This window comes from Taeniopygia guttata, chromosome 5 (genome assembly GCF_048771995.1).
Source record: "Taeniopygia guttata chromosome 5, bTaeGut7.mat, whole genome shotgun sequence".
Taxonomy (NCBI): Eukaryota; Metazoa; Chordata; class Aves; order Passeriformes; family Estrildidae; genus Taeniopygia; species Taeniopygia guttata.
Genome location: NC_133030.1, coordinates 53,197,507 through 53,222,262, shown reverse-complemented (window position 1 = coordinate 53,222,262; position 24,756 = coordinate 53,197,507). Strand labels below are relative to the sequence as shown.

The 24,756-nt window shown below is 37.3% G+C and overlaps 1 protein-coding gene across 1 annotated transcript in view; it reads right to left on the bottom strand.

Annotated features, from left to right (window-relative positions):
* Window positions 1-1,569: 1,569 nt before the first annotated feature.
* WDR25 (WD repeat domain 25) overlaps window positions 1,570-24,756 on the bottom strand; it is a 63,895-nt gene continuing 40,708 nt past the window's right edge. Inside the window, exons 4-7 of the mRNA XM_012574095.5 lie at window positions 22,662-22,792; window positions 10,040-10,210; window positions 7,751-7,891; window positions 1,570-7,367 (exon numbers count right to left, since the gene is read on the bottom strand). Coding sequence (XP_012429549.5) covers window positions 7,146-7,367; window positions 7,751-7,891; window positions 10,040-10,210; window positions 22,662-22,792 — 665 coding nt within the window. The 3' untranslated portion in view covers window positions 1,570-7,145. The remainder of the gene's footprint in view (window positions 7,368-7,750; window positions 7,892-10,039; window positions 10,211-22,661; window positions 22,793-24,756) is intronic.

The window sequence follows — 24,756 nt, the reverse complement described above, 5'->3', positions numbered from 1 at the left end:
TACCACACAGAATCACAGAGTCACAGAATATTCTGAGTTGGAAGGGACCCATCACAATCACCAAGTCCAGCTCCTGGCAGGACATCCCAAGAGTCACACCACAGGCCTGAGAGCATCGTCCAGACACTCCTGAAACTCTGTGAGGCTTGGAGCTGTGACCACTTCTCTGGGGAATCTGTTCCAGTGCTGCACTACCTTCTGGCTGAAAAACCTTTTCCTGATAGCTAAACTAAGCCTCCCCCAACTAATTTCTGTGACCACATCCAAATTTGAACACAGGAATTTTGTATGAAAGTGCTGACCCATAACTGTTGACCAAAATGCAAGCACTTAAGGCCAGGTCCAGGTAATACTTTTCTTTTGCAAAATAAAGGACACATTTTCTGTTACTCCAGTGGATTTAGTTCAATTGCACCAAAGACAGAATTCAACTTATTATAAGCAACTGGGAAAGTATGAGGAGCAATTTCTTATTCCCTCAGAGAAATCTTGCCAGACTTGCAAACCTCCCTCTCCCTGAAGGGCATTCAAAATGCACCAAATAACAAAAATCCCCAAAGATGCATAATTAATGTGGTAGTTCAGCTATTATGTTGAAAAACAAGGAAAACATTGTATACTTCATTAATAAAAAGATTGTTTAAAATTGCACTTCTGAAGTAGAGACCAGAGGCCCAAATGTAAATTATACCAGAATTTGGAATCCCAAAAGCATTGTCTTTATTTCAATAATGACATGTTTTCTCCACTGTCTTCTCTGTAAAGCTCCAAAATGCCAATTATCCAAGGAAGTACACAGCTTCTCAGGTGAATTTTGCAATTCACCTGTCACTGAAGCAGCCGTGACCAGACTGCTGCAGCAGTGCCAGGGTTACTAACTGAACACTAAAGTACTGAAATGTCCTGCAAGCACAGCCACAAATTACAGCAAATTTATGTTGGTTTTTCGAAGCGCAGTACAGGCCAAATAAAAGCTCTTGGCTATGGCTAGCATGGCAATGCAGCCTGAGAAAATTACACAGCAAATTACACAGATTTATCAGCTAGAGGTTCTCCCAGTCCCACCTTGCAGCTTCACAGGATGAGTGCAGCAAGGCTTCCCCATCTGGAATGGAGCATGAAGTCACCCCTGTATGGTGACGGGAGACTTTGACAAGTGGAACCTCTGCTCAGGTCACCCCACAGCCCAGAGAAGAATAAAGATGAAATTTTGGATATGATTAAGAGTTCACTTAATGGCTTTTGCCCAGCTATCTGGTCAAAACATTACCTGTTTGAGGTTACAACAAAGAAAAATTAGTCCATGACATGCTTACAGTTCACAGGTTGCATGTTTCATATTAATGGCATAATAAACATTTTCATTTTTGTACTGAAAGCAATATGTGATTTGAACTAATGTCTGCATTTCAAGTAGTTCCATGCATTAAACAAACAGCAAATATGTGCAAACTAACCATCCAGACTGCAAACAACCATCCAGATATATTATCTTGATTTATAAGAAAGTCATTTTAAAAACAAGAACTTGCCTTAGTGCACATTTGAAAAGCAAGGAAAGGGAATTAATAACAATACTTTATTTTTTCTATTATATACATATATAAATTACAATGTGTGTAAACTATGACATCCTTTACCTCATATTCGATTTAAATAATTTCCTATGGACCATGAGGTGGAAGAGCCCTGGAATTTACTTATAATTCTTAACAGCAAGCCAATAAAGGAAATGGTTACACAATAAAACATAAAAATAACATAGTTCGTGGTAAAGTTATATCTAAATTACATTCAGAGGCAATTCTTTGCTACTTGCTTATAAACAAGTGGTAGTAATCTGAACATAGGGAAATTGCTTTCTCATGTAAGCTGGTTTGTACCAGAGAAGGTACACTTAAGCACAAGTTGTTACATAAGCCACTCTTCTAAGGATGCACTTCAAACAATTTCTCAGTAGAAATCTTCCTCAGAATGATACCTGAGTTTTGCTGCCCTGCTGATGGAAATTGGAGACAAATGGATCTAGCTGAAAGTGTCTGGAGCATAACTTCAGGCACTTTCAACCTTGGTGAACTTCAATCTTCTCCAAAGTCATCCTGAAAAAGTTTTTAGATTGATTTTAAGAGGCACTTATGCAAAATTGTGAAAATACAGTGAGAATTACCTTTGGATGAAACTTTATCATTTCCATGCAGTACCTAGGTACTTTCTAGTTGGCTTCTAAATTAGCTTATGTGGGATAGCCAAGGACTGGGAAAGGGAGGTGAATAAGCTGAGTTCCTTTAAACATCCACCTAAATGCAGTACAGGGAGTCCTACCTCCTTCCAGTGACCCATCATTGCCATCCATGCTAGGCTGCTCTGTCCCAGCTGGGAGTCATTCTGCACATCTGGCAGGTTTCATCAGGCTCTGGGGCAGGGCCAGCTCATCTTACTACCACTGGAGATCAACCACCTCTAAAACTGCTTTTTTACCTCACCCCCCCCATAAACTAACTCCATGCATTTCAATTCTTTGAAGTGGGAAAACGTCAGACTATGGCCACTCTCCACAGAGGCGAATAATGAAGAGAGCAGTGAGAAATTTATCAAAGGGGAAAACTACCAAAGACATTTTGAAGCTCCTGAGACTACATTCATGTTTGCAAGTAGTCAGGCCCAACAGGAGTAAACGTGTAGTTTGTCTCATTTCTGAAATCACAGTATCTAATCTTCAAGTATTTGGGGGAGTAGGGGACTCTGAACTATCCCCAGTTTAGTCCCACCAGCTGGGACATAATAATATGGTCTTAGAGCACATCTCCCCATTTAAATTCATTTGAGGGCAACACAGTTTGCACACTGGGTGAGCTAACTGTAAGTGGCAATAACTCTGATGGTTGGTGGGTGAGGTTTCTTCCCCATAACAGTACACTCCTGACAAGGTAAACCTTGTAGGAGCTGATATAATAAAAGGGATCTGCAAGACCGTAAAGCAGTAATCAAAGGTAGAAATAGAAGCAGACAGAGGAGAGGCTAAGAAAAGGGGAGACTCTCCAAAAGTAATAAGCCTCATTAAAACTGGAAAACAGACAAGAATGGAGTGCAGAGTGCTCTGGGCCTTCTGCCTGCCTTTCTAATGACAGCTGGAATCAAAGCCTGAAAGACTCAAGTCAGAGCACAGTAAAAAACAAAGAGAAGATGAATGCAGTGTAAGCACATAGACTGCTACACCTATAAATGCAGAAGACAAGGCACTGAGACAAGGACAGAAAAAATGACAATTAAATGGTGAAGATGCAAGCAATGACTAGGAGGAGCTGGGATTAAGAGACTGAGATCAAGGCTAGCTGAAGAAAGAAGAGCAAATATTTTCAGTTGAGTGTAGGCCAAACCCTTATGTAAGCATAATGGGTAATTTGAGATCCCACAATTTTTTGATCTGCCTGCTTTGTTCTGTTCTGCTGTAGCATTGTACCTTTACATTTGCCTGTCCCCTACAGAACGAGTAATCCCATTGTAATGCCATACCTTATTTTTATGATGAAGCCAATAGCTGAAATATAGTGACTCACCAACAGTATTTCAGCTGAGTGAACACAATTAATCTAATAACTGTCTGCTAATTAGCAGGTTTTTGAGATAAAGACAGTTGAATAGCTTGCATCCTCTAACACCCCAAATTAATAATGCTCCAGTAGCAGATAATAAAGTGGTAGAGACTGGCATTATTACTTTTTGGTACAGTAAAACATAGATTAAAATTAATCTGGCTTGTTTATCTACACAGTCTAGACCATTTCAAAATGCTGGAAAACTCTGCTTTGGCTCTAATATATGATGCCCTAGAGACCTCTGCACAAATCTAAAAGAACTTCTTCTAAAGCAAGATGCAAAACTTTATACATTACAATTTTATGAATAAAATGATTAACCAACAATTTATTACATTCTAAAAACTTCATCTGACCATAATAATCCTTGTTTGCAACCCAAACAGTATTTGTAATTACAGAGTGATGGAATAATGTGGATATTTTTTTGATTACAGTTCATTACATAAGATAACAAGGAAGAATTTGTGTTTGAATCATAATGAAAACTTAATTGACACCACTCTTCTGAAGTATTTTCAATGACTAAATTTCAGTCTGTATCTTAATGAGTCTTATATTAGAAAGAGATTTTAACAAGATAATGCTGTGAACATAACTTCATTGCATTATAAAACCTTTGACTGGATCGTCTAAGTAATTAAACTCTGGCCATCTTGGAACCCTGACACAAATGCAATTCTAACTTCAATATTCTTTAAGATTATACAGTTCCAAGTTTATTTTATTTTTCTTTTCTACTTTTAATCAAATTTAAGCTTTTCTGTCCCTCTCCACCCCTCAAATAGTCTACAATTTATACCCGCAAGATAATTTCAGGAGGGATATATTCTAGACACCAGAATCACGCTTCAGCACACAAGTTAAACTTAGCAACAACATGGGTAATTGTACAAAATGCAGTTACTTTTCTCAGCAATGATTCCAAGGACTTTGTTCTCAGGACCTTCCCTCTATCCAGACGTGCTCTTGCTGGGGCTGAGTGTGCTGAGAGCTCACTCACATAGAGGGAATTGCTCACATCAGCTGAGGCCTCTTCCAAGAAGGCATTTCTGCCACGAGCTCACATTTATTTTATAGGCCTTTCTCAAGGCTGTACTTAACAAAATAACAGATAATCTCCTATGGAGACACACAGCGGGTTGTAGCAGGAACGATTACAGTGCTGCCCATCATTCATATAAGACGCACCTGGCTGCCCAAAGTTTTTAAGTGGTAACAGTACATTTTGAATTAAAACACCAGGAGGGAAGAACACAGAGCCACCCCCTTGGAAAATGCTGTACAGTTGGGATTCAGCCTGCCTAGCAACAGGCAAGGGCTACTTCACTTCCAGCTGACCTCCTCCTGACTTTTATGAGGATCCCACAGCTTGAATTAGGAGTAACTCAAAACCACTGAACAAGTTTCTATTTAAAGGTACATCTGGCTTGTATACTAGAGGCACAGTGAAGAAAAGTGCAAAACTTCAGGCTCCTGTTAAACAACTCATTGCTGAACAAGGAAGAAAGAAATAAAGGGTGATCTGGGAAACAAAAAAAAAGTTGCTTTTTCATTGCAACACTCACTTAAATTTAATGTGCTATGTTAAAACCTGTCACAGTTGTTGGTAAGGTGATTAAAACCATGCAGCCACAATATCTTGGTCCAGACTTCAAACAATATAACTGGACCCTCAGCCTTGGTATAGGCTTATTTCTTACTATAGGCAATAAGCATAAACTACAAATCAATGGAGTACATTATGCTTATTCATTAATTAAAATATGCTGTTCACAAGGGTGTTCTGAAAATTTTTCTCCGAAAAAGCTTTTTTTACTGAGCATGCAAAAAAAAGTGGATAGAAACCCCTTGTGTTTGTGCTCAATATGAAAAATCAGAAGAATAAAAATATGCTACAGACAAAAAGTTGCAACTATACATGGTTTCTGGATTCCATGACAATTTACTCAGCACAATTATTCTGTGTATATTAAAACACCTTTATAGACTAACTAGACCAAAGACAAGACAAGCTTACAGCACTCACTACAAGCTAATACACGTTTATAGGGAAACATTATTAGGAGTACATATGGTTTATGTGATCCACAGACATATTATTTTTCTTATATATACACACATATACACATAAAATATTTTCCAGAACCAAGTAATACAATTGCAGGGAACATAAATTTAAAGTACACTTACAAACAATCTTTATATATGTAAATACATAGTAATGGCCTATTGAACTTTATATCTGCTGAAGAATAGCCCAACTCCTGTTTTAGTGCTGAAGAACTTCCCCTGCACTGAATAGCATGATGATAATTTTCTGTGTCCAAGCAACATCAAGAACTACAGAGAAATGCATATGTGTTTGCAATAAATTAAAGTTAATTGTTTTCACCCCTAAGCATCAATTCCATTATAACTTGTGTACTATATTGTCAAGAATAACAGGAGTAAAGTAGTAAACAGAGATAGCATGTATTAAAAAAATGTTTATTTTTTCCTTAAAAATATTTAGACATAGTTTCATTTTTTTTTAATACAGTCATAAAAGTAAGTTTAAAACTCAAGTTTAAACATCAGGATTTCAAAAACACAAATGTATTTACTTGAAAATTAGGTTCAAGCTATCTGTCACACCTTTCCCTGGAACTCTCAGAAGGCATTTTACAGTAAGTTGAGCTGATAACAGATACCCATTTCAGAAGAAGCAGTCCCACCTGCCCTATGACCTTCCCCCTTCTTGTGCATAGAAGCTGTTTTGCCTTGAACTACATTATTGCTTCTCTAATCCTCCAGTGATTAGGTCAGGGAGCTAAATAATTTCAAAAAAAGTGTGAAAAAACACCTCAGGAAGATGGAATAATATTAACTGAGCTGAACATCATATCTGTTAAATAGTATGTCCTCAACTTTTGGTGAGGACAAGCAGAAACAGTCTTCTCCTGACAGCGGAAGTTTAGATTGGATAATAGAAAAACTTCTTCAGCCAAAGGGTTGTCAGGCATTGGAACACACTGCCCAGGGAAGTGGTGGAGTCATCATCCTTGGAGGCATCTAAAAGATTTGCAGATGTGGCACTGTGGGACATGGATTAGTGGTGGATTTGGCTGTACTGGGTTAAAGCTTGGACTTAATGATTTTAAAGGTCTTTTCCAACCTAAATTATTCTATGTTTCTGTGATAAACCCTAGTCTAAGAAAGCGGCATTGAAAAGATGCATGAAAACAGCAATAATTTTCTTAAACTTAGGTTCTCACTCAAAGCAGAATGAGACTGGATGAGCACCGGAAGATTGACACAAAAGGGTTAAAAAATTGTCTCCAAGGTTGAGGGAAGGAGTAGGACCACTTCTTTGCTCAACAGCTAACCACGAAAACATCTTAACTGCATTAGAAAAACATAACCACAGAGGTCATAGAAGAAAAGACAACAGTCTCTCTCCTGCTTACAACACATCCCAACAGAATTTCACATTCCATACTCTGGCTTACTTCCTAAGCCTTTGACAGACTAACAGGAGAGAGACATCCTAAAAAGTAACTCTGCTTGTTATTGCCAGATCTTGATTTCTCCAGCCCAATCACATGTTGCGAGGAGCGATGGCAAGACTGGGTGAAATATTGCACTCACACAAGCTTCTTTATGTGCAGACAAAGTGCGAATAATCCTTGATGTATGATAGTTGTAGAAAAACACTTTGCCATCTGAACTTCCTGTCACCAAAAGTGTTCCATCTGGAGAAAATTCACAACCCACTGCAAATCCTTCCACCTGTGAAAAACAATAACAGAGGAACTCTTGGTGCTGATTAGAAAAGTTCATTGTGGAATACTGAAAATTAATATAGTGCAAAACCCAAATATCTTTAAATAAATATAACTAAAGATTTCTCTAGGTCTTTATTAAGACACAGCTATATCAAAAAACTTATTTAATCAAGCCATTAAGCATTCATAAAGTCTTCTAAGAACTATTTTCTTCAGAGTGCATATGATTCAAAATAGACTGGCACATGGGAAAGCAAATGAAGCCAATTAATATCTATCACTGATTTATAATAAAACTCTATTAGCAGACATATTTAAAAGCAGAGGTGTTTTGATATCAATCTTCCTTTTAAACTTGGATACTGAGTTCCTGGTGGGGAAGGATACCTTATGTCCTTCGTATCTTTTCTTTTTGTTGATTCGGTAGGGTCGCTGGGCAGAAAACAAAGCCAGATAGTTCCCGTTGGTCTGAGCAACAAACACTGACTCCTTTGGGTGCAGGGTCAGACTTGGGCAAGTGTAACGCTCCTGAAAATGATTTTAAAGGAACTTTTGTTGTATCAAACAGAAGATTAGTTCAAATGATTCAAGTTATCTCTTGACATATTTGAGAGCCCATGAAGGATCAGGTAAGGACAAGTCATCTCCATATATACATTAAAAAAAGATACTTATTACAAACCACTATAAGTCTTACATCAGGACAAATGCTAATTCAAGCATCTACCTTATTTTCCTAGATATTAACCAAAGCCCCCTATCCATCTGAGCCATAATTATACTGCAGAACAGCTGCACAAAGGTAATTCCAACCAGATGGCTCTCCATCATCCTCTTCCTGCCCAAGGAAACCCAAAGTTTAGATGTGGAAGTGAATCTTCTCCTGTATCCCTTCCTCCACAGCCATACTGTGCTTTCCATGTTACTTTGTACAGTTCTCAAACCCTCCATCCTTCCAGTTCTGGCCAGACTGACAGTAACAGAAAACATCTGATTGAAACAGACACTTTTCCCCATCCCACTCTTATAAAAAAAAAAGAAGAAAAAAATAAAGGATCATTATTAGCCGCCTTATGACAGTGATGTGGGCTGCTGCTGGCTGCAAACTCATAAATATCTGCAGTAATTAGTAAGACTTGGCTTTACTGTACAGTTCTTATTTAAGACTAAATTAAGATTACTTTCAAAACTCTGCATGCTGACTCCCTGAGAAATCAACAGCTCTCACAAGGCTTCCACCAGGTCCAAACCTCTAATAGTTTCAGCGTGACCTAAAGACTGCTGAGTTTTGATGCCATGAGAGCTTTGGCTGTAGGATACATTTGCATTTGAGTAACACCAGGATTACAGTGACCATGGGCTGGGTGGTAGAGCAGGAAGAACACCAGATTGGTTTTGTTGTGTGATTTAGAAGTGAAGGACTGGGAGCAAGTTCTGGGTACTGTAAAGTATTGGGCAACTGTGTGTTTCTGCAGAGAAATGGGTCTGGAATATGGGACTAGAAAGCCCAAAACAACCTGCAGGAGCATGCTGCTGTCATGCTGGGTATGTTGTAGTAATGGGTTATTTTAGAGCTGTTAACTATTCATTCGATAATGCAGACAAGCAATAGATCAAGTCCTGTTGGAATCTAATCTGTTTGGAGAACTGTGGGTTTCACTCCCACCTCAAAGGTTTCAAAAGTGAAATTTAGAAAAGTGAAGCAGAGATTGCAAAGTCATCACCACATTTTGTTTATTCACAGTGAAGAAAGGTAGGGAAGGAGGGGGAGAAAGTCCATTTCAGAGATGCTGTAGTCATGTTTGTTTCTTACTCCTTGATACTTAACCTTTCTGGTCTGTAATTTATATATTCACTGTTTTGCCTTTTTTTTTTTTTTTTTTCCTATTGTCTATCCAAGGTATTGATAGATACAATATTGTACAAAGACACAATTCTGGAAATTAAAAAAATCCCATTAAATCATCAACCATGTACTCTTGTCAGCAGAGTACTCTTCATTTCAGCCAAAAAGCATCTATACACAATCCAATCATATAATATTACATAGGATATTAGACTTGGGTTTTCAAAAAAGACCCAGAGAGTTGAAATTTTCTATTAACTGCCTTAGTAATCTCCTTTGAAGCTGTCAGCCTTTCTAGACAATTTAGTCCATTAAATGTCTTGCTTGGTTAGACGACTGAGAAATACAGCACCTGAACCGATAAATGCAAATTTTGCCTCTGTGATTATTCTGTATTAGGTATCTATATGCACAAATCAGGTTGCTATTACTTTGTGAATATTAAACTCAATTTGTCAATAGCCCTCATTGCAGCTGATGACAAATGTATGAAAAAAAAGTGTGGGAAAATAAACATTGCACTATATCAGCTACTGCCATGCACCACTGGCAAACCACAATGACACTGCAGAGTCCTTGCCTAAATATAGCTGAGATGTCAATGAATTAGCACTGAAATGTAAATATTTTAAACACAAGGACAACTCTTAGTCTTCAAGGTTATTTTTTAATAACAATTAAGTGTTAAGTATGAAAACAAAGTCATCAACTTACATGAAAGGCATCTTATATATCACAAGACCTTATTGAAAATCAAATGCTTTTTGTGCTACACTGACAAGTATGAAATATTAAATCATGACCCGAAGAACAGTGGTTGTTGATCTTACGTGAAAAATCTGATTGGAGATTTTTGCAGCACTTTGGAAGTCCCATGCAATGATGGTGCGATCAGCTGAGTCTCGGCTCACTGCATCCGTGCTTGTAAGAAATTCTCTTCCTTCAGGGAGGAAGAGTATATCCAAAGTCTGTTGTACTGCAGCTTTGTACACTCTCAACACCTAGTGGACAAAAGACATTGTTATTTTTTGAGAGATTAGAACATGATAACCTATGTTTTCCCTCTTTGTATTAATTATAAACTCCATTAAATTACATATTAATTTTAAATATCAAAAGGTAGCGCCATTTAAAATGCTGACATACTAGTGTCTTTCAATAGCTTGGTCAGTGAATATAAAGGAAAACTATACATATATATATATATATATATATACAGGAAAACTAAATTATATTTTCAAATATATTTTCAAAAGCATCAGTTTGTACAATTTATATATTATATTTATATATATGTATGAGTTTGTTGTAAATTACCAAGGAATTAGAGTAAGATCCAGAAAGAGCTTCAGACAACACAATGTGAAGCTGGGTCTATACAAACTCCCTTCAATATTATGAACTCTTCTGGATTCCCTAGCAGAGGCAAAAGAATCCTTGGCAGCAAGTTGTCCTACTCAGTGAGCCAGGCTTTAAAATGAAGGACTCAGGGAGTCTGGGGTGTCCAAAGTGGCAGCACTAAACACATCATTTTAACGAGCTGGGGACAAGCCAGGCCAGCCAGAGCAGCAACAAACGTTCCTTATCTGCCTCCCAAGATGAAAAGCAGCAGAGCAACCACCTCAGGTGTCTGCACACACAGCTTGGGCACAACCAGGAGGAGCTGGAGCTGTGTGCCCAGCCAGAAAGTGAAAGAGACCTGAGCATCCTCATGGACAACAAGCTCAACACCAGTGAACAGCGTGCAGCTGCAGCAAAGAAATCCAGCTGGGTACTGGGGCACATCAACAAGGGCATCACTAGCAGAGATTGTCATTGTCCCACTCTATTCAGCTCTTTCCAAGTCACACCTGGGACAGTGTGTTCAGTTTTGCTATTCAAAAGCCACGGGGATGGGCTGAAGAGAGACCAGAGACCTGAGAAGATGGTCAAAAGACTGGGAAGCTGCTACACAAGGAAAGGCAGAGAGAACTGAGCTTGCTCAGCCTTGAGATAAAAAGGTTTAGGGGAGACCAAGTTCCAGTATTTAAAGGGTGGCTACAAAGATGATGGAAACTCCCTTCTTACAAAGAGTTATGTGGAAAAGAGGAGGGGTAATTGGTACAAGTTTCACCTGGGGAGATTTTGATTGTACAGAAAAAGTGGGTTAGATCCATGCAGAAATGGATATCAGCCATAGGATTCTGAATATTTTAACAGCCTGTAAGTTGGATCTTAAAAAGTAAAATATTTTTAAGTATTCTCAGGAACACATGAACAATTTTAACGTCCTTTCTTTCCATCTTTCTTCATAAAATTCTGTATCTATGTTGTCTAATTTGAATTTTGCAAATCAATACTTTTGCTTTCTTTTTTCCTCTGATTGCCTCCAGTGAAGAGAAACTTCAAGGCAAGTGGCCAGATCAAAGCAAACCATCTCTCTGAATATGGTGATCCTTGAAACTAGGACATGGGAAGACTCCTGCTTATTAACATCTGAATCTCTCTCTCTCTCCAAGATAGCTAGAAACATAACTGGGTTTGTCGTTCTTCTAATGTCACTAGAATACCAATAGAATGGAGAAAGTACTTGAAGCATTATCTTGAAATGACTCCCAACTTTGTGAGGCATTTCAGTGCCTACCTGATACCTCTCATAGACTTAATGACAACTGACTCAGGGCCCAGACCATTTGCAGATACATTTTTTTTTATAACCACATCAAACAAACAATTTTTAGGTGTCACAGTGAAATATCTTAAATTATATCCCTGGTTTACACTTTCACCAATAAAAGAAAAATCATGTCAAGTACCAAACACAACATGAGAACTTCTTGATTTCTTGCCTCAAACTCAAAAATCTATGACTGTTGGGAAACTGTTCAGCAAGCTGATCCTGCTTTAGGGTGGATCTACTTGTGGATGTCCTGAGGTCCCTTCCAGCTCTGTTTCCTGTGATCTCAGGATGTAGAAGGATGGCAGCAGCAGCTGCTCCAGTTGCTTTTCACAGGTTTTGTGAAATACAGAGTTTAGACACATCATATTTGCATTTGGTGAAGAACCTTAGCCATGCAAGCACCATACATAGCCTGTAATAACAGCAACAAGATGTAAACCTGCACACTCAAAAGTTGCACATTTCTCAGCAATCTGCCTGCTTTTTTAAGATAGTGAATATACAAATGTGTTACTTGCTCTCATCAGATTTTACAGACTCAGAATCTGCATAATATACAAAGCAATTAAACTTCCTAAAGCCAAAAGGGATATTTCCATATTTATATCCTCCACTTTCTCTATGGAGAAATCACCATGCATATTTCTTCAGAGTTATAAAAGGAAGTCTATAGTTCATTAGTAAAGTAGAAAATGAAGCTATTTTGTACAAGCAAAAATGAAAAATAAAGCCCCAAACTGGAAAAAAAAAAAAAAAAAAACCACAAAATATAATAGCTGCCTGGAATGAGACATGGAAAACCATACAGAAACCTGACAGCTGTAGGAACTGCAGAAGAATGAAATCAAATTGAGGGGAGTGGACACAAAAGGCAGAACCTCCCTGACAGACTGAGGAGGCAGATACTTAGCAGCAGGCACCTTCTCAGAAGTGACAGAAGTGACAAGTCCAACCTGAGAGTCAGCAGGAGCAAGAGCATGGAGCAGCACAAGTGTAGAAATGGGGACAAAGAGCCAGAAACAAAGGCCAGTTAGTGCTGGGAAATGAAGAACAACAAACTAGAGCAATAAATGACAACTTGCAAATGGATATTAACAGTAGTGATTTTAATGGATTCTTATTTTAAATAAAGATGAAAATCACAGACATACTGTGAATTAACCAAATTACCTGAGTATCTTAGCTTTGCAACAGGCAACTGTCTATCAGAATTAGTACAAAAGACCTTTTTTTTCTATATGTTTGATACATACCTCAAAAAAATTATGCTGTTTTATCTTGAAACCACACAGTAGGAACTGACTTAGGGAACAGTAAATTAACACTTTGAATAGTAGCTGGAAACTTGATATACATACTATTTCAATTGCTCCATAGACAGCTTTCAAAAATAACTAATTGTAACATTCCTGCTCAGGAAAGCACTCATAATTAAACCTGCTTTGTTCTACCTTAGGCAATTAATTCATGACATGCCTGAGGAACTTTTCTGGGGAAAGCACCAGTTTGCCTACCCTGCTGGTTTAGTTTGTTAATAACAACTTCTGCTCTTTTCCTACTTGCAGATTTATTACCCATCAGCACTGGAAAACCACACTTCTTCAATCTAAGAATTTTATGGACATAAAAGAATTAATTTCAAAGGAAGGCCTAATCGTTTCTGGTGTCAACACAATCCAACATAATAACAAAGCTTCTTCAATAAGGCAGGAGTTCATGGCTGCAGGAATTCAAAAACAAAGGTAATTTAAGCAAATTAAATCAGTTTCAAACAGATTTTTACAGTTCTGGTGATTTAAAAAGCAAGCTGTGATGCTGAATTCAAGGCATATCTTTCAAATGGGTGTTCTATAGTACTTCTCTGCATTAAGCACATACCATGCACATACTGGCATTCTGTTTGTCAAGAAATCTCAAAGCCTCCAGATGAGCAATTCAGAAGTTGCTATTTGCCCCAGCTCTGTGCTGGTCACTTGTATGCTGTGTGCAATGCACTTTAAGAAAAGCACCTCAAATTTTATGCTAGTGATGAGAAAGAAATGTGGTTTTATGGCCATTGTCCTGAGCCATCAGGAGAGGACGTCTCAAAACAAATCTAATAGGACTACAGGCAATGTGGCTGTTCATCAGAAAAACCCCTTATCAGTGAGCTCCATGGCTTCCAACCTGTAAAATGTGGCATGTTTTTCTTTCATTTCTTGTCCTATCTTTTTAGATTGTGTGATTTGGCATGGACCTGCCTCTTCCTACTGACATGCTGGGTAATTAGTTCAGTGGGAGACTGATTAAATTTTCTCTGTGAAACAGTACTACAACATTAACAGTAACAAAAAGTAAATTTTAACTTAAAGAAAAGCTTACTTTTTTCACAAAATAGAAGGGTTTTTTATCTACTGTAGTGCAAACCATTTGTGTCAATTTATTGTATTTCTCTTCATGCAATTAAGAAACCCTATTTTTCTTTATTATTTAATTTTTTTCCAGTTTGTAACAGCTCTGTTTTCAGAGATAAAGCTCAACATTATTAAGAGATCTTGAGAATAATTAAAAGGAAAGAATGACTTTTTAAGATGAAGAAAAGGTTAACCTTAATCTGGTATTGATCTCTAAGATTTCAGAGATGAACAATGTACACTGGCTTTTTTAAAGTCAATTTTAGATCACTTGAAAAGGCACAAGCATGTTGTGATGGAAATAATGGATGTGATGGAAAAGGAACAAGAATCTTGTGATGGAAATAATCAGCCATTTTTAAAACAACCATTTATAAGAAAGAAAAATTATTTTCCCATCAGATTTTATTATTTAAAATTATCTCCCTATCTCAAATAGGATTAGAAGTGAAATCCACATATAGAAAAGATACAGGAGGACACAGAATGGCTTTTCTGTGAGGAACTCACAGGAAGTTTTTAATACAAAAATAAGGAATCCTTAGTACAGAAATGAGATGACTGAGGGGAATCTGAAAGGATTGGAAATAAAGTCTGAGCAGCATGGAGAAGGTGAGTGGTTTCCTCCATTATAAGAATTCAGATGGCAAATGAGCAGAAGTCAGGTTCAAAATGCACAGAACAAGATGCTTCTTCAAACATACATATTTAAACTGAATTCCTTGCTAAAGGAAGTTGCAGATGTAAAAAGATCAAAAACAACCAACTCCACAGTGTGAAAACTCAGAGTGATCCATGAAGGACAAAGAGGCAGGAAGCACCCAAACTCTAAGTTAGAGAGGCCTAGGTAACCATTGCTGGGAATAGTGATAAAGACATTTGCTGTGCTTTTCTATTCTTGTTCTTCAAAAGTGTATTGGTCACTGCTGGGGGTGTAAAATGTGTCTATAAATGGACTGAAACTGGAACAGCCATTCCCTGACAGCCTCTCCCATGAGCATTCACACTCCAAAAGAAGAAATGCTTTGTTCCTGACTTGTTTCAGTCCCTCTGGGAGCACAGGAGTGATGGTCCAGACAGGGGTAGGATTTTCATCTGCAATGCCACCATGTGAGGCTCCCAAATAAACACAGCAGACTACCCACCTGTGCCACAGACAAATAACACATGCCTTCACACTCAGAAAGGACCCATTAAAGGAATGTTAACATTTAAAATCACATGCCATTATGCAAGTGCAAATATAGCCCCACCATATTTCTTAGAACATTTGCCCATGGATTCAAGAAGTATTTCTCTGAGAAGAATACCTTGAGTTTTCTAAAGCACTGCATAAATCATTTAAATCATTTTATTTTAATTACCTTGTTCTTCCTAATACCACCAGTACATGACAATGTATTGGCTGTTTCTATAGAAACCAGAAGTGCAAGCAGCTCCACCAGTTTCTACAGCCTTTTTTCATATTTATAGGCTATCCAGAGACAAATTCATTAGGGTCTCCTAAATACATGCTACTTAAAATGACTGCATCACATCTGAAAGAAATTGCAATAGAATGTTTCCAAGGAAACAAATGCAGTGCATTTGCACCTATTAATTTTTTTAACTGTGCTTTAACAGCTTGTGCTTATTTCTTTATAAACTCAAGTATGGAGAAATAGCTCACCAACATAAAAAGCATCTCTTTATTTTTTTTCTTTTTAAGTATAAAGTTGTAGATGATAGTTGCAATTTTGTAGCTAAGTAATGTTCAGAGTAATAAACAAAGATGGGGGTTGAGAAAAAAACTGTTACTCTGCCTTGAACTCTGTTGTAAATAAAAATTTTACAGTTCATTTCAATACTTATTTTAAAAGCTTGAAATAGGAGCTGCCACCATTTTTTGCCAATTTTGCCAGTTAATTTGTTCTATATCTTATAAGATCTCAATTTTAAAAATGGGAAATTCTGTGTAAATCTTCAAAGCTACGTTTTCCTTAAATTTGCCTTGACTTTACACTAATCTTTTTTCAAACTTTCCATGACAAAATTTTGTTATTAATCCCAAATAGTTGAACCTTTCTATTTCTTTGTACTCTTTCAATTTCTAGTAAGTTGTTGCTATTTTTCCTGCATAATATTCTATTGCTTTTTGTAATTTATTTTGTTAGCACAGGATTTTCTTTAACAAATGTTTCTAAAAATAAATTAACAAATTTGTCTCCATTTAGTGTCACGCCTTAAGCTCTTAATTAAATTCCTCCAAGCCAGTTTCCTTTTTTGAGACATCCCTTTTAGCCAGTTTTCTCATTATACAGTACCTGGGTTAATTCCTGCCTTCCCCAGCTTCTCTTATTGCTCTATCCTAGTCCAACATCATAAAGTGACATCAAGTAAACTTCACACAATCAACCTTCCCTTAAATAATATATTTTAAAATATCTTCTATTTTTATATCTGTAATTAATCTTTAAAGTCTGTTCTGTGGCTGTCCAGTTATATTCTACTGGGTCTCCTCTACCTGATGCCTTTTCTCTCTTTCCTTCCTTGTTTAACATAATCAGTGAATTTGCATTTATGGAGGTCTAAGAGCTTCAAATAATGCTTTAGGATCAGAGCCACAGCCCTGTCACCTTCCATTGATTCCCTCTCTCATTTATTCCTTCCTGTGTGGTGCTTCATCAGGACTTGCTGTCCTGGCAGTGATCACAAATAGCTCTTGCCAAAGCTCCAACAAACCTCTCTAGCTTGTGACACTGGACACGTGAACAGCAACAGACAAGAGATCAAAAGGAGATTATATCCAGCAGCTGAGTAAATTATTCCTCTATTTTTAATAAAGTCTAAAAAAATGTTGTTAGTGATCTCCATTCACCAAGTCCCTCACATTTCAGTATGGCCACAGTAAGGAACCAGGTCCTGAATGTTACCAAACATTAACTTGCATCAAAGCAGAGTATCCATAAAAGGTAAAACATGCAAATCTCAAAAACAATGTAATGGATACATTTAGAAACTTTAATGAGTACATTCAGATGTAAGCTCAGACTGCTGTACATCCTTTCACCAGACCTAACAGCACCCTTGCCCTATGCTAGGCAAACCTTGCTGACACATGTAAATACATGGTTCAGTGCAGTAAATACATTGTTCAATATATTCACCATATATTGAACTTCGGCTCCTTTAAAAGTATGACCCGTTTGAGACAGCTACAGTTGTAGTCTTTCTGGGATAGTACATCTGTGTAAGCTTAGAAATCCAAAGGAAAAACAAAAAAAAAAACTGTAGTCATATTTACTTTAATGAACACAATAAGGTCCTTACTGCTGGGTTAAAGGATACAAGTCTCAACCTTTTGTTCTCTTTGGTATTTCAAGGAATACTAAAATTTCAGGTAGAATAAATGGTTGGAATATATATTGTATCCTGTCTGAAAAGCTAATGTAGATCAGTAAAAATGAAGGGTGACTGTGCTGGCTTGCGCTGAACATCTTACGAAATTCTTCCAGGGCTCAGAGAAAGGAAATACCTCTAAAATACAGAGCTACTTTAAGGTTTTGGGGTTATTGCACTTTTTTTTTTTTTTTTTTTTTTTGCAGGTTTTACAGGGTTTATCTAGGTCCAAAAATCCCATGGGGGCTGTTCAATATGATGTTCCCTCCTTGGCCAACACTGCAAATAGTTTTATTTTTTAAAACACAGCAGCCCACTTCCAGGGTTTCTGATCTTTTCATAAAATCTCTATAAACATTCTCCAAATTCTTCATAAATTTAATCAATCTGTTATACAATAATATAAAATCTCCAGAATAATCTCTTTACCAGAGAGACAAAACTTCGTTTAACACAAACAGAAAGAAATACCACTATAATAAATCTCCACAGGCTATTCAGCTGCCTCTTTTATTTTGTTTTCAGGCTTTGATTACTTGTGTCTGTAATTTTGAGATGCCTGTACACTTTACATTTCACTGAGAGGTTAACAAGCTGTCCTATCCATTAATTTCTCAGAAGTACATTGCTTAGCTTTATCTTAAAGATTTAAACTCCCTTATTGTTGTTTCATTCTTTGTCTTGCTTAATACCCAATGCTACATTTGAAATTATTTTGCCTATTTGCTCAACAGAACAGGGATAGCAATAAGTATCTTTCAACAGTCTTTTTTTTTAATATCTGCCTCTCTGATTGTGCCTACTGCACATTTCTCTCATGGTTTAAAGCCAGCCAGCAACTAAGTACCATGCAGCCACTCACTCATTTCCCCTATACCATGAGTGAAGTCAAACTGAATTGAAAAGATTCATTTATAGACATTAGCAAGGTTTACATTGTGTAAAGCATGGATGATATTAGCTCCTCTAAAATTTTTCAGTGTTTTAGCAGCTGAGAGGATGCCTCTAACCAACTTGATACATTTTCTCTGGGACTTGCAAATCCAATTTTTGTACCATATTCAAATCACAAATAAATATTAGTAATCAATGCTCATAAATTCATGATCCTGGTCAAAATAACTAGTTTTTAAAAATACTAATATGAACTATTCTATGTCATTTTCCATTAGCAGAAAGCATCGATGTGGCACACTGCCATAAAGCAGTTCATTTAAACCACTGCATGTATGTGTAATTGGACAACATTTTTGCGATTTCTCATTCTCTCTCTGTTATGCTTAATGTTTTGCTCTGAATTTGCATGAAAAATCCCCTTATTTCCTGATAAAATTGTCATTTTGCCTCACAGTTAATTTTAAGTTGCTCAAGAGGATAGCTAGTTAAAACACAGAAGTACATCCTAAAGAATGACCCCTGAAATTGAATTACCAGAACATGCTGAAATTGAGTTTTCAATGTGCAATGAATAACAAGATACAGATGCCTGATTTAGGGTGTTCTCTCTATTGACAAAATATGCTGCAAAGCCTGAAAAGGCTATCAGGAGTATGATGATAGGAACAAAAAAAATCATTAGTTTACCCACACATCATTCCAAGCTGAATGACAGATTAACACATTTGAAAGAACAGGCAAAACAGGAAAATCTTGTAATGAATTAGGATGAAAGAACTTGAAAAACAGAAAGCTTGTTTTGTCAAAATTGAAACAAAAGTGGTATGAGGCCTCAGACATCTATTTCAGTTAAGAGAAAATGGCACTTCTTAAAACAGGACAAATTTCAAAATATTGTCTAGGACACTCTCCAGTTTTAACTACGGCTATAAGTGCGTAAGATGAATAAGATTTCTGAATAAAGATAACAATATAAACTGAAAGCAGGAATACCTGAAGAATCCATTGAAATCCCCCAAAACTAGGAAGTGGCAGACATGACATACTGATGACACTGATAATTCATGCCTAACCAACATTTCATTCTATGCCTGAGAGTTTGAAATGTAACTACAATATTTTGCAGTAATGATCCACAGGTGAGGCTAAACTCCATCTCAGGAAGTTTTGTCTGTTCCTTGTTGCTGCCTCATGTAAACTCTGTGCTACCCCTCTCCGTTTGCCTTGTGCCTGTTGCAGCTACACTGTTCATCAGTGAAGGTCAGTCATGCTTCTTCTCTCCCACCAGTTTTCAGACCAGTTTCACTGAGAAGACTTTCCAAGACAACCAAAGAGCAAACTCCAGTCCACAGAGATGCACATATTTCTTTAGGAGGCACCTACTGCAGAATATCAGGCTGAGGTGGTTGGCAATATTTGGCAATCACAGCCTGGGCTGTTTGTGGTACTTTGCTGGCTCTGTCCAGGTTAAGCATCACGTGCTCCTCTTCACAAAAAATTGCTTTCTGAATCTCCCTGTATGCAGGTCTGATCTTTAATCAGGTTTGCCAGAAATATCAACTGACTGTTCAGTGGTTAAACTGAGGGGCCATCAAAATTTAAAGCCTAAAAGGAAGGAGCTGCTTTAAGAAACAAACACATTTATTATCATCATTGCTTGGAATACAGTTTGATACCTTGTCTAGTGCCAAGGGAAAGCACTACTGAAACTCTGACAATTCACAAGGGGAGAAAAAGGGTCAAGAACTGCATTTTTCAAGCCATTTTTCTTGGTGACACTATAACACTGTTCAAAGATAAAACTACTGAAGATTGGCAGAGATACAACAGGAGAGTAGCAGACTCAGGAGGTAACTCAGAACTAATCTATCTAGCACAAGCACTTACATCTGTTCTCCAGCCCCTTAGCTCTACTTGAGCCAATGACAATTTTGCATAGTCTTCAGATCTTGTCATAAAAATCACTGGTATCAGAATTGCTGAAAAAAAGTTTTACTCAATCATAAGTCTTGGATTGTAAATATCCATTGTAAATGAATCTCCTATTTCCTTGAAACTGAAATGCCTTCTCCAATATCAATATTTGAGATTGTATCCTACCACCTGTGAAAAACTTCTGATATATTCCTCCAGAACCATACACAACATGAGCACCACCCAGATAGGCACATTTTGCAACATGTGACTTCAGCCATTTGTTACTGCAGAGCAGAACAGTTATCATTTTCCATCTGGAAAGACTGGGCACTCTAGACCCACACAGGCTGGACGCATTGCCAGTTTTGGCATGAGCATGCTCATCAATCACAATTGATTTCTATCTATAGAAATCTATAGAAAAATCATCTTCACAGATTCTCATAGATGGCTGCTCAAATATATGTACAGGTGCAAAATCCATCATAAAGAAATGACATGGGGTAAAAGAATGTCTCTGGCTTTGTACACAGCCAGACTATCACTTGACTTTGTGTATAACTACAGGATCATTTCCAGAAAATATTACTGGACCAAGTCAAAAATTCTCAGAAATAATGTTTTATCACCTACATCTGCCATCTTGTCCTGGACTAAGGAGGTCCAAGACCTCAAATTTGATGTAACAATCAACAATCTTTAAGCCTTAAAAACATGACACCCATTTAGTTTCTGAAGCACCTTTAAAGGCAGTTCAGCATACCATGACAACAATAGGTTCTCTATGTTAAAAAGGACATTGAAGTATTCAATCACAGACTGAACCTCCTCTGCACAATAAAGTTCTACTGTTATGAGAATCTCAAGAAAGAAAAACTGTATTCGCTATGTCATTTCCATGCTATGGAACCACTGATCCTGCTCTTCAGGAGTACAGACTTCTATTTGTCTTTCTTCTTCAGATCCCTGCCAGGAAGAACAGCGAAAATGGAAAATCTAATTTCCTTTTTTAAAAAGTTACATAGGTATTTTTTATTAAATGCGCTTATATTTTACAATTTAAAACTAGAACCATTTTCCTTCACAGACCTATGCTTTGAGAACCTCTTCACATCCCTATGAAGGAAAACAAGCCATCATACAAGTATGATGGATGCAATAAATCCCATCAACTTTTACAAAGGTTTTCATACTAACACTGTAACTCTGAAACTCACAGTCATTTTATTTTCAGAGTAGCCTTAGATGTGGCAGTCTCAATACGTATTTATAATGTTTTTCTTTTAAAAACTTATTCACGTGGTAGAGATCCTACATACTTAAATGCTTTCCTCAAACATCAATGACAAACACAACTACAGCACATGAACTTGACTGTTAATTGCACAAGAATACTCTGTTTCCTCAACAGAGCAATTCCCACAATGATTTCAGAGCTCTTCTGTTAGAGCCCTCATACCTGAAATGCATCTCCCTTTATCTCTCACCTATTATTCTTAGTACATCACAGACAGAGACAAGGTGTGGCTATACTATCTTAACTTTTTGCAGGTCCCTTCTGCCATCCCTAAGAGCAAACAGATGGCAAACTATGATGAGTAGGATCTACCCACAGAGAAATTCAAAGGAAAACAAAGAACTAATCACTTTACTGTCCCTGCTTCTCTTTGAGCTGTTCTGTGCATGAGGATGTTGCTTACCTTACTGGCAGAGCACAGCTCTGGTCTTACCTGAACTCTGAATGGCAGCTGGGAGCATGCTGCTCTTTTTGGTTCATGATAAAGTAAAAACAGAGGCATTTCACACCTCTGTGGCCCTTCATGCATGTAAAAATTGCTCCAGGCCTCTGTACATAAGGTACAGGCATCAAGTACACATCCTGACCCACATGTAACAGCTTGAAGAGCTGTACTGCTTCCTGGCTTGTCATGATCCTCAAATGAGCTATTGGCTTTGTTTAATTCAATCAGATGTTACTTATACCTACAGAAAGAAAAAAATATAATTTTTCTGTACAATGCTCCTCATAGCACTTCAAACACATTACAGAGATTCATATCAATGAATAGGAACACAGTGACGAATGCAAAAGACCTCAGAATAACATTTCATTGAAAGACCAGTAAGTACATCTAGCACCTTGATAACACACAGAACACACAACCTAGGAAACAATGGAAAGAAAAAGAGAAAAAAGATTTGCTTTACCTTAGAAGTCCTTAAATCCCATGCTTTAACTTCTGGGCTGAATCCTCCACAAACGAAAACATTTGACTCTGTAGGGTGGAACTTCAGTGCACTGATCCTAAATTCTGTTTTGCTGCTAAATATCTGCTTTCCTAAAATCAAATGACAAGAGGACATTAAAATTTGAGCAGAAAATGAAATATGTTATTAATTTCAACTTAGTTTCAAAAATACCAAGGTTGCTAAAAGTGAACATTCTTATAATAACACACTTCAAACATCTGGGGCTAGTCTAATTTAATGAAAATAAAAGACAACTCACTAATTTCTATCCACTTGAAATTGCTCCTGCTCATGCCCATGAGCACCACTGAAAGGAGACAACAAGTGGTTCCCACTCTAAGGAGAGGAGCTCCACTGAGGTCACAGTTCAGAAAACAGGCAGGAAGAAAACCACAAATCTAATGGTTGAATGTTTCCCTACTGAGCAGACAGTCTTCTTCTTTTCAGTGAGACAAAAGTAACTTGAACAAAACATTGTCTGTACAGAAATACCACGTCCCAATCTATATTACAACTCTTGAGTTGTTTACTTAACTTTCAGCGAAGGTAGGAGTGAAACTTCATCTTGAAAGTAGGAAATAATTTGCAAACCACCATATGAAGGCAATAGCCGTTCCCATGGATACCCTGTTCCCAACATTTAATTGTACACACTAATCTCCACAGGATCCTGTGGTTAGTATCAATTGGATTGCCTGCACTTTGGAACACAACAGAATTCAGCTAGGTTAATTTATAGGACTTTTCCACAGTTTGCTGCTTCCTTTCATCCTAACAAATTCATGATATTACTGTACATTCACTGAAATAAAATTTTTTGGAACAGCAGTATGGACCAAAATAAATATATCTGCTCACTTTCACAATAACAACTTTGATTTATGTTCTACATATCCCATAAAAAGATCTACATTAAATAAAGTTACTGCTGTAAGCAACAGTGAAGGAGGTACTGCAGAACTAATACAAAAAAAAATCCTTTAAAATGCTATGATAAAATCTTCTTAAAATATTCTTTAATTTGCATTTTATGCAAGTGAGGGTTATCTTAAAACAGGCTTTTTTAAACAACTGACAATGCTTTTAGCTAAAAACATTGCTGACAGATGTAAACTCTTGCAGTGAGGTGTACAATACTGAAAATCATTCACTGATTTTTTAATGCTTATTTTATTCTCTGGAGCCAATTTGTTTGATTTCATCATCAGTTCCATTTTCCTCATCTGCTGAACTCAACTTACACAGGCTAAGACTTGTAAAATTACTTATTTATTCAGTTTAAAGAAGAGAAAGGTTTTACTTCATCAGACATGCTCATCAAGGGAAAAGATGGGGAAAAAGAATACAGAGAGCCTAAAGGAGGGGTGAGTGTTGTTCTGTGTGAATTCTGGTATTTGTAGGGGATTTTTGCCCTTTCTTGAAATGACTCACCACCAAATGCCACTGCAAGATCTAAAGGGCCTCTCTGTCACCACTAAGTGAAACACTTAATTTTGTCCATGAGTTCCTTCCCCAAAAGGACAAAAAAGTCATCAGGGCAGCAGAGATTTTCTCCACAAGTCATATCTGTGACCATCTCTTGCCATGGAACCTTTCAGAACCCCAACAGCTACAGGGAAATTAAAAAAAAAAAAAAAAAAGAAAAAAGACTCCACAGGGAAGGAAGAAAGTATTAAAATCATCAGTTATGGGAGCAACAAGATATTACTGTCATGTACACCACTACCAGGCATCATTTGGGGGGGCTTTACAAAAGGCACATACACAGGCATCTTACTCTCACCCTCAGCACTTGAGAAAATACTGAATTACTCCATGGAGGCTCACTACTCAGTTTAATAGCACTTTATTCCCAAAGGAATTTGTTTCTTACTAGTTCCCAGCTTAATAAAGTCTCTGAGAGTATAATCAACAAGTTTTCAATGGGACTGAAATTACACACAGAAATTAGCAAAAATGCAGCCTACCTGTCCTAGTCCTGTGCCACAGCTTTACAAAGGACATATCAAGTGATCACTGTTCTCCACAAAGTGTGTTGTCCCAATGGCATTAG